Here is a 16834-nt window from a genome sequence, read left to right on the forward strand (position 1 = left end):
CTATGTTCAGTAAAGCTGAGCTAGGGAGGGCAGCCCAAGGCCAAGTGGAAAAGGAACTTGTCTTGTAACCGGAGGGTTGCCAGTTTGAGTCCCCAAGGCTGATAAAGGACTCATTTCTATTCACCAACTAAAAGCCTCTCGTTTAAACTCTCCACCAGAAAACAAATAAGTCTTTCTTTTTGTAATAACATGACTGGATACACGTCCCCGCCCTGCTTTTGTCAGTTCCGTCTGTATAGAGCTCGCTTTTCCCAGCTCGGGCAGAAATGTCACTTTAGCATCGACCATGTTGGTTTCACTTTGTTTGTTTTTTTTGATGAATGTTTCCTTTGCCAAATCGGTACGATACATCTGCTGTTGTCCAGCGAAATCCGCAGAGTGCACAAAGTAACGCAGTCTGGAAGCTCCTCACATACACTCTCTGCATGGTACTCGACTCTTTTTATTCGACCACGTCAAACTTTAAATGAAAAAAAAAATCAAGAAAAAAAAAAAATCCTGTAGCAGATCCAATTTAAAGAGATATTTATTAGATTAGTATCTTCTTTCCCAAATGTTTTGTTTTTTTTCCCGAAAACTTCCATAGGTTCATGTTCCCTGTATATTTATTAAATATATTATGAAAAAAGTTTTTTTTTTTTTTCATGCAATAAAAGGACAAAACATCAGCTTAACTGATTTTTTAAAAAGGAGAACTAGTTCATGCCACTGACGTGAGAGCAAACGTTATGTTAAACTGTGGTCACTGAGTCTATAAGTAGAAATGTCATAAAGTGAGCCGCTGAAAGCCAGTGGACACTAGTTGATGTGTTTTTATTTTACCTGTTGCTGCTGCTGCCGCCACACACTGACCCTCCTGGTGAAATGCAAACACATTCAAATGGGAATATTCTCTGTAAAGAGATTAAACACGGAGCCAGTTTCCTAATGACCGTGGTTCAAGTTGGCAACGCGGCTAAAACAAATCCAAATTTACATTTTATGTCGTGGAAAAAAACAACTTGGCTTCTCCGAAAACCCCCCCATCACCATTCAGCAGGTTTTTTATTGCCTCATAATAACCTGGCCGACGCTAAACCTGTCCCCGGGGAGCAATTGGGGTCAGCTGGTGTTTTGGAAGTTAAAAAAAACTCCCCATCGTCCCCTCTAGGATCTGTGGCACAGCTGTTTGGTGTGGCCTAAAGCAGGGAGCGTTTCTCTGGAAGGCCTCGGTGAAGTCGGTCTGTGATGATGTGTGTTCCTGGGTCTGCGGCCAGCGCTGCAGATAACTTGACGACCGCGTCGAACGTACCTTTTGAAGGCCAGGTGAATGGAAATAATAATAATAATAAAAAGCAAAACTCACAACATGGTTTAAAACATTAACCTTCTTATGTTCTTTCTTTCCCAGATTTGGTATCGTATTAAAATGACAAAAATGAAGTACGAGTGAGCAGTAATGCGTTACTCCAGTGTGTAGGAAATGGTGACACCTACTGGTGGGACTGCACATAGCAGCAAACCCCGAACTCCAAACGTGAAACACGAGCTCTTGCTAGTTTTTTAGACTAAATTAGACTAAGGCATTGTCTGAAGTACATAAAAAAGACTAAATTTAACACTACAAAAAATGAATTTTGACCACATTATACATAGCGACAGACTTTTTCACAGGAAGCGTATTTATTCTTTAATTTACTCTCTCATCGTCCTCCTCACTTATACTTCTCACACTGGTATAGTGAAATTAGATCAAGATGGAGCGATCGAACGCACTCCGGTCAAAGTTCCTCACCTGCAGTAGTTCTGATTTTCCTGCAAGTACCACAGTTTGAAAACCATGGCATTAGGAGATGTTTAAATGTGCTGCTTATTGCATTTAACGTGCATAATCTACGACATGAATATGCTTTGGCTCAGTCAGTGTTGACCCACATACAGTACAGTAGAGATATGAGCATCTACATCGCCGCTGTAGAGATAAATGACCCAACTCCGTGCCTTTTTATTTAGTCTGCAATAATTCACCGTTGGATGCGCACAAGTATTTATTTAAAAGATAAGAAAGCCACCGCTCTTCTCATACCTTACCGTTAAATATGAAGCTCGGCCTGAGCCAAGACGGCCCGGTTCTGTCCAGAGTGAATAAAACCTGCCTCCCAGCACCATTTTAAATCTCATTACGTATCATTTATCTAACGGGAGAAAAGAAAAAAGACGTAAATATTCCCTCTTATATGTTGACGAGGAGATCATGAGCAGAACTATGTCTTTGTAAATGAAGACTTGTGTGTTGATGTGACTGTTCAGTCACTTTTGTGCAGGAAACAAAGGAAAAGCACTTCAGTGGCTGTTTCTCCCTCCCATGTTTGATCTGCAAACATTTATTTATGTGGCAGGAATGCGACACATCTGGTTTCATGAAACCCAGTCAAACAATCATATAATGATTAAAGCTGCAGAGAGAGAAAAAGAAGAAGAGCTGAAGACTGTTACAGAACCTGGAAGCGGAGGTGAAGAGTTTAAATCTGACATCACAGGGTCGAGGAGGAGAAAAGAGGAGAGAGGGTTTCACTGAGGTGTGGTGGTGGTGGAGTCTTCAGCATTCTTTTTTTTTGGGGGGGCCTTTTCTGATGCATGGCTTTTTTTTTCTTTTTTTTTTTAAAGATCACAGCTCAACACTTTCTTTGTTCCAGATGAAGGTTCCAGATTTCTCACGATTACGTTGTCTTCCCCCCCCCTCCATAATTGAATTTGTTGCCACCCCTTACTCACTCCACAGCGAACGCGCTCGTCTGACTGCACGGGCGTTTGCATATTCCTCCTCAGCAGGAAGCACCGTGTTTCTACATGAATGAACATGGCTGAGTTGTCAGGAGGCTGAGCAGGGAAACGGGGGCTCAATCTGTACCAAGCTGCTCTTTGATACCAATGGCATGCGGTGCTGTGTCCAATTCTGTTGGACTCGGCGACAACAGCAGTGAGTACGAGACTCAGAGGACACAGAGAGAGAGAGAGAGAGAGAGAGAGTGATTCAGTCGTCTGGTTTAAAGTGGCGTCAGATGCATAGAGTTACACAAGACCACGATACAAGAGAGAGGGGTGGGGGGAGAAGAAAAGAAGAAAAGAAACTCTGCCTTTGTGCAAAACACAAAGAGGAGAAACTGGTAATCCAAAAACAAATAAAAGAAAAGATAAAACGAATGGATTCATGTGCGTGTAAACAAACCGTACAAAGCACGGCTCGGGAGCATAGTTGCAGCATGTAGTAGGCTTTTTTTTTTTGGAGTTAACAGTCTTCTTGTTGCATTCTCTTCTGTCAATGGCTGTGACTGATAAAGACATGTCTGGTATGCTGGTGGCAGCTGAAGTCCAGGGAAGCCCAGGAGATAATGGAGGAGGAGCCGGTTGGTCCCTGTGTAGGAAGCTCTTTGGTCCAGGTTTTCAGAGAGAGAGAATGTTTTGGAAGTCGTCTCCCGACATTGTCCTGTAAACGGTTAAAAGTGTTACCATGCAGATTCCACTGAAGTGACTGGAAACAGACGTTCCTGTTCCTTCTGTTCTTGATGCAGTTCGGTTAGGACAGTGTCTCGCTTTGTCTCGCTTTGTCTCTGTCCGTACAGAGGCTGGAGTTTGTCCCCCACGCGCAAACAAAGTGCGTGTGTGCGTCTCGGAGAGAAAAGTGTGGTCGTGCCGTTCTTTCACACCTCACACAAGAAAATTCTCCCTGCTTCTGCCTAAAACTGTGCGACTTGCCCGGTGGGGGGCGTCTTTCGCCCTATGTGTCGCTGAGCGTGTGCCAGTGACAGACCTGCTGACCGTCCGCGTCTTTCATCTCTGTCCAGTGGGCCTGCTGCTCCTCGCCGGTGCTGTTGAGGCCCAGTGACACCCAGCCCAGCCTCTCCCTGGGCCTCATGCTGCTCCGGCGGCAGAACACGGACACCACCAGCGACACCTCGGACAGCTGGAAGAGCGCCACCTGGAACATGAACGTCTCCTTATACGTGGGGTTGGGCTGCCCGCGGCACATGCCCGTCTTGCACTTGGACATCTCCTTCCCCTTGGAGTCCAGCATGGTCAGCTTCACGTAGGTGTCTGAAAGGAGAGCGTGGGGAGGGAGAGTGGTGAGAGAGTGCCATCAAGTGGCGGGACTTGGGTACTGTGAGGAATGGGAGCAGAGTTGTCCTCACGTTCTTCCTTAAAGACTGATTTTAAACTCGAGGCCGAATTTCGGCTCCCCAGTTTCCTCACTCCTCACAGATTTCACGACTTCTAAAGCCGATCAGTCCGTGGATGTTCTCTGCCTCTCGCTCAATGTCAGCGGAGATTGGCTCTGAATTCCACTGCTGTCACTCACAGCGTGTGAAGGTAATGCTGCAGGTGTGCGACTCGAGGTCAGAACAGTAATTAAGCTTACAGTAACCGCACAACTATCTGTGATTCTATCAAGTTAAGGATGCACGACACTGGACTTTGTATATAGGTCATTTAGTCTCTCCTGCAGATAAATTTACATAATATTTTGCGCACTCAGGTGGAAGCAGATGTAGATTACATTACAGCGCCGGCATGGAGGTCAAGGACGTTGCATTTGTTGTCATTAGTCGTATCGGCAAACTCTTGGTGTGTTTACCGATATCTGATGATCCATTTTAAAGCCAATATCATCATGCTGATAATATCGTGCAACCCTGATTATATTTTTTATGTTTTAATAACCTCTCAAAATTAAGTAGATCCAACTTAATCTTTGGACGTAAACAAGTCCAATAAAAAGTAAACAAAGTAGTAATACAAATTGTTATATTTACTTGCCCTTTTTTTTAGAGGCAATTCCTTAGCGTCAACTTACATTTTAGTTTAATTCAAAGTTCAAATGTCCATAATATATAGTTATTTATTTATTAATTATACAAGATTTTTAGATTTTAAAATAAGTCATGACATTTTTAAGTTTGGGAATAACTGCCTCGGAGTAAATGAGGACAGTGTGGGACAAAATGACAGTAAACTCTAAATTTAAATTCAAAACTTTCTTCATGAGCAGATACTTTTAGAAAAATTAGATGAGTTCTTACACAAATATTTAAATTTAGACATGAATACAGGAAAATGTGTGAGGTTTAAAGTAAAATACACTCACTATGATGATTTTCATAATCGATTAATCTGTTGAGTCATTTTTGGGGTTGATTTATTGGGGTTTTTGGTCCATAAAATGTCAGAAGATGTTCCATTGGTTTTTACCAAACCTCTAAATGATAATGTTTGCAAATGTCTTGTCTAGATTTGCAAAGAAAGCAGCAAATATACACATTAATGTCTGTTTTAATAAGTAAAAAAAACACTCAAACTGATTACTCCATTATGAAAAAAGTTGGTAATTAATTTACTAATCCATTAGTTGTTGCCGATAAACATGACAATATTTTAACATATTAAGTTCTAATTGTAGACTCACCTCTCATGATATAAAGCTGTCCACCGACAAAGTGTTTAACACAACAAAACAGACCATCTGTGACACACACACACACACAGACACACACAGACAGACACACACCACACCACACAAGGTTGGAAAGAAGAGAGATAATAGTCAGCATGAATGGAATAGAGATCAGATTCACACCAGAAGGTTAACTTTCATAGAAAGATGCTGATCGGCAACAATTGCCTCATCATGGCGGTGATTTCCTGTTGCCGGGCAAACATTTAAATGTATCTTTGCATCGTTGGATGCTGCCGAGAGAGTCTCTCATCCATCTGCTCCGCCAAAGCAATTGCCTCGGTGCCTCATTCAGCCATGAAAGTTAGGCAGATAATGGAGGGGAAAATTACCGTGCAGGAAATTTACTTTTTTTCCATTTCAAAGCCTCGGGCTTTTGGCACTTACTGACGGGTTTGTCGGACGCCGTGGTTTTGAAGTGGCTGCCCTGGATGACCTCGGCGGAGAGCCGTCCCGTGGTGGAGTTGTAGATGAGGCCCAGGAGGATCTCGGGGAGGGTGGAGTCCTCTGTGGAGCGGTAGGACAGAGCCCCCGCGCTGCGAGACACACTCACCACAGAGCCACAACCCTGCCAGACCAGATACACAGAGAGACACATTCAGACGAGACCCTTTCCACATGGTTTGGTGTCAAAACAGAAGAAGATGAACAATTTTTCTTTGCTAGGGATTTAGACGTTCTATAACATTTTTAGAGGCCTCTACTCACAGTGAGTTCAGAGCTGGGCTCCAGGGTGACGGGGAGAGCCATCTTCCCCTGCAGGTTGAGCTTCGTCAGGTAGAAAACCTTCTCGCCGAGCACCTTCTCCTTCTTCATCCGCCTGACGCTGTACAGGCGGAAGCGGACGGCGTAGTCGCCCAGAGCCTCCTGCTCCACCCTGGAGAACTTGAACGTCTCCGTGAAGACGGGACACGGCCCCTTCTGGACGCCGGTCTTGGCCCGCTGCTTCTTGGTCGGCAGCAGGACCAGGTGCACCTGCCACGAGATGTTCCCCGTCTGTTTGAGGGCGGGGATGTCTGTCGCCGCGGTGACCGTGACGGCCAAATACTGCTCGCCCGAGTCGTACTCGAAGGCGACGTCCAGTGTTCCGTATTTGGCCAGAGGCTCTGGCTCGTAGGCAGTGGGCAGCTGATGGCCCGATCCATCCTGGAAGAAGGAGAGGAAGAGAAGGAGTTAAAAAAAGAGAAAAGAGAAAAACCTGTGCGTCATTGAGCCATATCTTAGACACGCGTAAAAAAACTGACTATGACCTCACCTCTGGTCCAAGAACGGCAGTGCTGTCACTGGGTATGTCCTCCTCGCAGCCTTTGTTGAGGTAGCTCTCCGAGTCCTGCTCCACGCTGGCCTCACTGGAGCAGTGCGAGCTGTCGCAGCGCTGCGGGGGCGAACCCCTCTGAACTGAGCGGGACCGAGAGGACGCGGTGGTGGCGGCGGCAGCGGCGGCCGTGCACTTGTCCTGGTACGGCGGAGGCTGGAGCTCATTGAGAGAGGGATCTTTCTTGATCCTCTGGATGCTGTTTACTGCTTTCGTGACACAGAGGGAGTAACGTGATATGGAAGGAGTGACACTGGAGACAAACTCATTATGTGGGCCACATGCAGTCTGCCACAGACTCAGGTTGACCTCTTAAACTGTGACGAAACCACACAGGTAGATCATCTTTACTAACTAACTAACTAGGTTTCCCACGTTTTGTACATCGCTGCATGTATCAGGGCGCCTGAGCAGGTTTTGAAAGTCTGAGAATTTTCAAATGCGGACTTTTAAAAGCCTGGAACTTTGTGTATAAAAGTCTTGAGAAACCCTGGAGTCTGCACGAAAGCACAGAAGCATTTTCAAATACATAATGTATGAAGAAAAGCCAGCTAGTGGCCATTTATGGAATGGAATATTCAAACAAAGCTCATGTTACGTGAGCTTTGAGAAGGTAGATCACATCATTGTTGAACAGGCGTCTGAAGCTACGAGGTTCAAAGGTTTTTGTGGCTTTAAATGATAAGATAAAGAGAAGTTGTGTTCAGGATGAGAAGAGATTTTCTCTGACTGTGACTCCTTGTGCTATGTATGCACTTGGGTGAAGCTGATTTTCCATATGTTTTTGTCAGTAAAACATGACTAACTGTGAATTCTGCATTCACTCATGCTTTTATTTGAAAGCATTAGTCTATTAATGAATGAATTGATGACTAAATGAATCGGAAACTACTGTTATTGATAGATTATTCAAAATATTATATATATGTACATATATATATGTATGTATGTGTGTATATATATGTATGTATGTATGTATATAGATATATATTTATGTATACATATATATGTACATATACATATATATAAATACATGTATAAAATATAGAATATTTTCTGGTTTCTTTGCTCCACATAACAAAGAAATCATTGAAACTGAGTAATTTTGCTTTGTGGACAAAAACAAGACATTTGAGAACATCATCATTTCCAGATCCAGAAGTTTTCTTTAAAGATTTTCTGACATTTTACAGAAGTCTAAAATAATTGACAGATGAATTGATAATGGAAACAATCGTTGGTTGCAGCTCTACACTACACTACACTACAGTAAATGATGTTTTACATGAACAGATGAATTTTCCTTTCTACTCTGTACTGTATGTCAGTTTCCTCTGCCGAAATTCCACCACTCATAGTAAATGTTTTTTTTTTGAACGTATGAATAGAGTAGAGGTTGATGTCCTCACCCCGCTCACTGGAGGCCTCGCTGCTGTATCCTCCGTGCTCGGTGGACTGTTTGCGCTCGCTGCTCCACACAGAGCTCTTCTGTGCCGCCGCATCATGGCCTCGGTCCTCTTCGCTGTCTGATAAAACCCCGTCTGCACAGAACACATGGGACACTCTGGTTCACACAGTATTTTTTATCTGATAAAAACATAACGTGTGGGAAAAAGCAAGGAGCTCAAGAGACAAAGATGCAGATCATGACACTCTCACACTTTAACGCTCTGGAAAGGCGAGTTTTAGGGAAAAGATTTCATGTTTAAAACAAGAGAAGAAGAAGAAGAAGTGGTGAAAGGGGAGCGGCACACCCTCTAACCTTGGCTGCCTTTCTTCTTCTTCTTCTTGCTCTTCTTGCTTTTCTCCTTCTTTTTCTCCACATCTTTCCCTGACTTTTTTGTACTCTCTTTCGTGTCCTTTCCCTTCTTCTTGCTTGACTTTTTCTTTTTTGCCGTCGATGAAGGTACGGGAAGCTCCACCTCCTCCGCCTCCTCCTCATCGTCCCCCTCTCTTGCACCACTGTTCTCCAGCTCTTCCTCCTCTCCTCCCTCGTCTTTAGTTTTATTCTGTTTTGATGAGCTGCTTTCATGCTCAGGACCCGGTGAAGGAGGAGGAGGTTTATCACAGTCATCACTTCTTTGCTGATCAGTCGTTTGGTCTTCGCTCTGCTCCGGTTTCTCCTCAGCGTCTTCCTCTCCCTGTTGAGCTTCCTCTCTCATTCTCTGAGACATGGCCTCTTTCTCCAGCTGCTTCTTCCTCCGTTCTTGTCTCCTCTGCTCTCTCTTCTCCTGTAGCTCCCTCTCCTCCTCCTTCTTCTTCTCCTCTTCTGCTAACTCAGCCTCAGTCTTTTTAACTCGCCAGCACCCGTCCCTCCATTCCCACTCCAGCTGGCCGGCTCCGGCAGACTCGGTCTCTGCTGAATCACTCGCTTGGTTGTTGGTGTTGCCGCTCTTTCCCTCCGGTGATGTCTGAGCAGCCCCCTGCCCGCTGCCGTTCTCCCCGTCATCCACCTTGTTGATGATGGTGGTGACCTGCTCGGTGAGCTGGTCGCTGACGGCGTACGTGGCGTCGCTGACGGCGTTGGCCAAGTCGTCCACGCGACTGGTGACCGAGTCCAAGATGGAGGAAATGTCAACAGACGGGAGGTTCTGTTGGAAGCTCTTGAAGAAGGCCATCTCTCAGCCGGGGAGCTCGTCACCACGCTGCTGACCACTAGATTAGCTCATTCAAGGCCCTGACACGGACATGTGGTTGTTAGCAGCAACATAAACACGGCTGTGGTGAAGATTAGAAAGACATGTTTCATGCAAATGTGTATTTTAAAGCTGATCGTCCTCTTGTCATGTGACAACTCATGATTTCACCACACAGATATCAACAGTTACACTGATATTTTTACAGACGATAATCATGACACAATCAAGATTGCAACTTATCTGTTTAATTTTAGTGTTAAACAATAAAGTAACAGGGTTTATAAAAGCATTGTATGCTTATGAGACAGAGAGGAAATAGTATAGTTAGTATAGCTAGTATTAGTACTGTATCCTTGGTTTATTATAGTTTTTGTTTATATGCGTATGTAGGTGTGTCATTTCCTGTACTTTAAGTACAAGTAGTAAATGATTCTCATTTATTCTGTCGTAACTTATTTCATGTCACTCTAATTTAAAGCACTTTGAAACGTCTCTGTGTTTGTTTCTGGTCAGGATTCATACATATATATATATATGTATATATATGACTGTGACTGTCCAGCTGCAAATATAGTTTGTTTACTTTGGCTTGAATTGAGATGGGTATTTGGGGATTTAGAGACAGAAGAAAGGACTAAGAAGTGACTGTAAAAACATAACTTTACAATCCTGATGTGCATGTTCATGTAGTCACTGTGCGTGTGTGTGTGTGTGTGTGTGCGTGTGTCAGGTACCTGGCTGTGTGTTCTTATAACCACTGAGGTGTGACAGATCGTCAGGACTCCCCGCTGACAGCTTGTTGCTGAGGTAAAGAAAAAACAGAGCCATCAACGCCATGAAGGCTGTAATGGAAGACAGGACACCCAGAAGCTCAGGAGAGACTGAGGAGGAGAAGAACAGAAATAAAGGAGAGGGAGAAGACAGACAGACAGACAGACAGACAGAAAAGAAAAGAAATTAGACCACAAACATAAAAACAGAAAAGATTATGGAGGAATATAGCTGTGAAGTAAAATATAAATATAAAATAAATTTAAAAAAAAATCCCCTTTGATACCAATAATACTTTGGTTTGATGATAGAATCAAACTCTCTAAAAGCTGCTTTGTCAGAGAAGCATTAGTTGTTTGTTTTTTTTCCACGCCAAAGACTAACCCAGTTGTGATCTACGGCGCGGTATGTAGGCCAACCGTTCTCCCAGCGCTGCGGATCTGTGCTATTTTTATGGCAGCCTCAAAGGGACTCCATCAAACCACGACCTAGTAAAACCTGCACTGGGCCTGCATTTAATGAGCTACACACACAGCTGAGGCGGCAATTAACAATTACTGTCGATATCGGTTAATCTCGTGAACCAATAAATGTTCAGTTTACTCTCCTAGAGAAGCAAAGAAACCAGATAATATTCACATTTAAAAAGCTGGACCTTTCAAACACCACAATCACAACTGAATTCGGTTTTATGTTCTATTTTCTACATAAATGTAAATAAAACATGTCGGAAACAATCCACATCTTTATTTAGGGCTGTGCAATTAATCGAAACTTGTGTTTCAATTATGATTACGACCCCTAAACGATTACAAAAACAAAGTAATCGAAACAAAACGATTAACTAAAAAAACAGGGGCTTTTACTCTGAATGTAACACTTTTAATGTTGTAAAGATGTAAAAAATCGAACACACACATTCTGTGGAATCCCTGGGTTAGATATTAATATTAAAGATATTAGATAGTTATTTCAGGGGAAATTGAAAAGGTTCATTCAAAAGCTATTCAAGCTATTCAGCTGTTCAAAGCCACCATTTTTTACGTTTAAAATGAATTCCATTTGTTTCAAGTTCAAGTCAATGAAATAATCGTGATTTAAATTTTGACGCAAATCATCGTGATTATTATTTCTTCAATAATCGAGCAGCCCTATCTTTGTATTTTCATCGTAGTTTAAGTGTTAATGGTGTAGTGTGGTTACGTGCCATCATTTGTTTTAAATCTATTGCACGGATGATATAGAATTAAAGCTGGTCTAATACACACTACAGTGTAACGGCAGAAGAAGAGAGAAGGAGAGTTGGTAGAAAATGAAAATGAAGAATGAGCAGCACTTTCTAAAGATCAAACGCCTCTGTGGAAAAGGGCAGAGCAGGTTTTATAGTAAAGCATACACTGACTGCAGGCAAGGTTTAACAATATGCAAGGTCTGAATTCTCAGCACAATTATGAGGCACATAATGCAGATACAATACGTGAATACCTTAGTTTTCACTGATGTTGTGTTTCTTTTGTCATAAAAAGAAAAAGTCTTCAGTGTGAATATTTGCCAGCTTCTTTTCTCTTAAACTGAATATTTGTCATTTGGATAAAATAAGGTGTTTTTTCCGTAGATTGCTCAATGAGTATATTCTTCTTCTTTTTTTAACATTCGTAGTTAAATAAAGGCTGGACAAGCTCAACCTGAAAAGACCATGATCCACTGATAAAACTTTCAACTTTATCATTAATTTCGTGTTGCTCAAAATTGACGATTTTCCTATTCTCTTTGTCTTGATCGCTTTGTGTTTGTTGCTATTAAATGAAGAAACTTTGAGTTTAGAAAATTGTACAGGCATTTTATGGACCAAATAAGATATTAATTAAAGAGAATCATTAATTTACTACATAATAATAACGTTAATTATTCACTTCTGTTCTTTGGAAAAGAAATAAAATAACAATATTGGGACATTTAGGGTCAATATGAACCTGACTGAACACATGTTGCATTGTCACTGATTTAACAGTGTAAAAACTATATTTGACAAATGACAGAGGGAGAGAGGAATAATACAGACATAATCTGTCAAACCTCCTCCCGACTACAAACTGAAATTATTATGGACAGACTTGTTTCACCATGGCAACAAGCAGGGAGAGAGAGAGAGAGAGACACTGTCAAACAGCACTGGCTGCAGCAGACAGCCAAAATGATCAAAGCTTTAGCCCTAGAAAAAATGACAAGAGGAGGAGGAGGAGGAGGAGAGATGATGAGGGAGAGTGATGTGGTGACACAGTCTTACCTCGTCTAAACGAATATCCTATTTTAACACACCAGAAAAAGCACTACCACTTATTTCTGCCACCTTAAACGACCTCAGAAGAGGGGAAAAAAAATGCTCAAAATTAATCCGACGTGGAATAAATCCCTTACATCCAGCTCTTGCCAGGCTTACTCGTCAACTCTTACAGACAGAATGACCTCTGCGCCGCTGCAGCCCTGAGGTACGAAAAAATGACCGACGTGTGTCCCTGCGCCCCCCGGGGTTGTGATGACACTCCATTCACAGCGCTGCTCTGTAAATGTAAACGGCGGCTGAATAATTGAAGACACCTGAGGTAACCTGATCCCTGCTTCAACATAGACTGGAAAGTGGCGTGGTAGAAAGAAAGATCACCCTGCTATCGGTTACTTTTAACAGTAAAGTTTACCAACAAAAGCAGATTAAAGCTTTTTTTCCTTTCTTTCCTCTCCCACTCTCTCCAGTCATCATCATCATCACCGAGTGTATGAACTGACACTGAACTCTTAAAGTCTTAAAAATGAGCTTCTGGCTTCAATCTGCTTTTTTTCCCTCCCCACCATTAAAGACTCCTGTAGCATTAAAAACAAAGGGAAAAAAATGCAACCCACTAAAGCGTGAAATGTGAAAACAGAAAATGAATAATGATCTCACAGAAACATGAGCACCTTCCAATTCATTGTTTGCTTCCAATGAACGCGAGGGAAACAAATCCCCCCGATCGCGCTTCTGCGTAAACGTGACACAGATGGAAGGAAATGACATAAAAGACGCCGATTATGACTGTTTACCTTCATTCGTGTGTTCACGTATGAACCGAAATAACCACAATGAACAGTCTTAAACCAGCTGAATAATTAACTCGGCTGTTGTTTATACGGCACGCTTGTTTAAGAAGTAGGTAGGCAATCTGGGAATGTTGCTTACACATGGACCTTTGATACGAAAAACAAAACCTCCCCGCTAAATAAATCATGAACACACAGCTGCTGTCTTTTGCTGAAGTGAACTAAAACTTGATAGGCCATGTATAATTCACACACACGTACACACACGTTATGCTTTCAGGAATCTATATAGAGAAACTCTGTATATGCGGAAAAACTTCAGAGGGAATTCACAAGAAAGTGGGAGGTTAAGAGCTCAGGTTAAATGTCTGGTTGTCGCCAAAAAAAAAAAATGAGTGGAAAAATTGAATATGCACTTAAAATACATATGAGTGCAAGAATAACGTGTAACACAGCCTTACCTCTTCTGGCACAGATAAGCTCATGGACACCACAGTTTCTGCCCCCTCCTGGTGGGAAGAGAGAGGTGAAGAGTTGGCAGTCAGAGGTGAATGTATGATTTCATGGACTGTAGGAACATATGCTCAGGCCTCGGGTTAAAGGAGCAGGCAGATGGTCATGATCATGTCAGCGAATGTAAAAATGATGAGCTGCAACCAAGAAAAAAAACAAAAACAATAATTCTGAATGTATTAAAGCTACTTTTTTACAACATATCCTGTAGCAAGGAATGCAAGTTAAAAACATCTGTGTTAAAGAAATAGTTTGACATTTTTTGACAATTAGATGAGAAAGATTAATATTACATCATATAATTATAATACTTTTTATGACCTCACACTGCCTACCTGCAGTACTCTCACAGCCCACCAGGGGTCTAGAGCCCACACTATAGGAATCACAAATCACTGATTCAAGGAAAATAACTAACTTTGTATTGTATTTTTAAAAAAAAATCAGCTTCACTTCAATATTCACTATAATAGATTCAAAATGTCATAAGACATTTAATACCACATCAAATAATTAAAGGGCCAGTGTGTGGGCAAAGTTACATATTGCAACAACTGGGAACACCACAGAAATGATTACATAACAGAAGATATTATGATACATATTATCATCATCATCCTCTTGCTTACATTTACATCAGACACTGGTTATAGTGAAATTAGATTCAGATGGAGTGAGTCATTGTTTATTTTTGGGGTTATTGATTTCATTTTCTACACACTGTGGTCAAAATTCCTCAACTCCACTCCAATCACATACTCTAGTGGCTTGTGTACCACTGGTGGTACACATACCACAGTTTGAGAACCATGTCGTTAAAGTATTGATATTGAATTATTGCTAATCCCTAAGTAAAATAAATAAATTTGCTGACTTGAAGGGCATAAGTCGTGGACAATTAGATTAAATATTACAGTGTTACATAAAACATAAATTAAGGACATTGATCTACATTAATCTCCTTTAACACTGCTTTCTCTCTCTCTCTCTCTCTCCCTCTGATGTGTCATCATCCATCAACAAACGCATGGCTGCACGTGACACAATAGAAAAAAAGAAAGAAAGAACAGTGACGGGGTAAGAGCACGTGCCTGCCCATCAATCACCGCGTCCCCGTCTTTCGTCGCTGCCCGGTGTTCCGGTCACTTTCTAGCCCCGTAGAGACACTCTATCCACCAGTATATCGCCTATTGTGAGTTGTCAGTGTCCTGCACGTGAACCGTGATGATAACTATGAGTATTGATAAGATAATTGACTCGTGACGATTAAAGAGTGTTAACAGCACGTTAAACGGCGTAACGACACAGACGTCAAAATAGTAATTTTCATCAATCCATCCATTAAATGATATCAATCCGCGTAGTCATCTAGTTCTCAAACTGTGACAAAACAAAGTAGTAGTCACTGCTATTGCTGTTGTCTTTTTTAAATTAAAGCCTATTATTTGAATTGGACTTTAAAATTGTGTTTTTAATTATTTTTCAATTGTTTCTCGGACTAAAACAAAGAGCACCGGGACTTCACGGGGCCGGCAGACCACAGCATCCCTGCATCAGTGCAGGTGTCCGCCGCTCGGGCAGCAGCATCACCAGCCCCCGAGAAGCTAGTTAGCTGCTGCTGTCCCAGCTCCGGAGCACTGCGGTACTTACGGCGGCTCTCACAGACAAACTGAATTTAAACGTTTTATACACACATTCAGTGACTACAAAATGTCATTCACAGACGGCGCTTATTCTGTCCCGGAGCAAAGTTTCACACGAGTCCCGCAGGACAACTCACACCAAGGAGTACTCACCGTCTATCGCCATGATGCTTCGTCTCGGACGGTACCAACCAACTGTTGGGGGCGGGGGTGGAGGGGTGATGGAGGGACAGATTGTGTAACCGATACATATAATAACAAACGTATATATTAAATTATATATATTATATTCATTTATGTTTACTGCCAAGCCAGAAACCTGTCATTGTTTGCACTATTATTCAACAGTGGTTAGCACTCTTGTATTTGCAGCAAGAAGACCCGGGTTCGTGACCCGGTCAGAACAATGACCTTTCTGCATTGAGTTTGCACGTTCTCCCCATGTGTGTGTGTGTTCTAAGATTTCCTTCCACAGTCCAAAAACATACAGATTTTGCGGAATTAGGCACGACACTCTGACTTGAGGTGTGAGATGTCACCCGGGATTGGCACCAGCAACCCTAACGTGGAGGATAAAGCATTAGAAGATGAATGAATGAACTGCTCAAAACAGCCACCCTTATGTTATGCTTAATATATGCGTGATAACCAAAATAGTTCTTCAATAATCCTGTGCCACCATACTTTTTAAGATACTTTCCATCGTGCAAGGTGTAAACTGTATATTTTTGTAGATATTTCAATAACATTTTTAATATTGTCTCTTGTATTTTATAGCTATTCTATTCATATTGTTTTATTGTTCTTTTACATTATTACCATGTATTGTTTATTCCACGTATCTGGTCGAGAAGGCAGAATAATTCATTCATCTTCTCCAGTTTTTTCCTCCACATGAGGTTTGCTGGTGCCAATCCAATCTGACATGGGGGCAAAAGGCGGAATACACCCTAGACAATTTTCTGTTTGTTTCTCGTTGTTTTATTTACACCAAGCGCCAGAAGAAGGGGGAAAATATGAAACAGTCACTTCAAATAGAGGTTCTGACCTTTGTTAGATCTGTTAGATGAAAGTCATTTGGCTCAGGCAAATTGTGTAAAATGTGATTTGTTAATATGAGAGTTAGCGATACAATTTTATTGATCAGTATCTGCATGTTCTTTCAGTTTGGCACCTTTGACAAAATGTGTACAGTACATAGATATACATACATCCCTCTGTTCTGACCACTCATCTTTATTTAACACAGAAATACTTAAAAATATAAAATAATTATAGGTTATACATCACAACAAGAAACTAAAAAAAAACATTAATTAAATAAAAATTAAATAAACTTGCTTCCATAAAAAATAGAACTTTTCTGCAGGAGGTGGACAACTGTGGAGTG

At 41.8% G+C, this 16834-nt stretch overlaps 1 protein-coding gene across 3 annotated transcripts; it reads right to left on the reverse strand.

Moving 5' to 3' along the window:
- Positions 1-3750: 3750 nt before the first annotated feature.
- Positions 3751-15623, reverse strand: syt14b (synaptotagmin XIVb). Of its 3 annotated transcripts, XM_044048529.1 has the most exons (9): positions 15598-15623; positions 13750-13797; positions 10177-10323; positions 8213-8344; positions 6744-7009; positions 6197-6634; positions 5876-6056; positions 5441-5497; positions 3751-4074 (listed from the first exon to the last, which is right to left on the reverse strand). In XM_044048529.1, exons 1-9 carry the CDS (start codon positions 15608-15610, stop codon positions 3758-3760), a joined length of 1599 nt encoding a protein of 532 aa, XP_043904464.1. In that variant the 5' UTR covers positions 15611-15623; the 3' UTR covers positions 3751-3757. The 3 variants fall into 3 exon arrangements, with proteins under 3 accessions (XP_043904464.1, XP_043904462.1, XP_043904463.1); XM_044048527.1 differs by lacking the exons at positions 10177-10323; positions 13750-13797; positions 15598-15623 and adding an exon at positions 8566-10170; XM_044048528.1 differs by lacking the exons at positions 5441-5497; positions 10177-10323; positions 13750-13797; positions 15598-15623 and adding an exon at positions 8566-10170.
- Positions 15624-16834: the final 1211 nt, after the last annotated feature.

This window comes from Solea senegalensis, linkage group LG17, assembly GCF_019176455.1.
Source record: "Solea senegalensis isolate Sse05_10M linkage group LG17, IFAPA_SoseM_1, whole genome shotgun sequence".
NCBI lineage: Eukaryota > Metazoa > Chordata > Actinopteri > Pleuronectiformes > Soleidae > Solea > Solea senegalensis.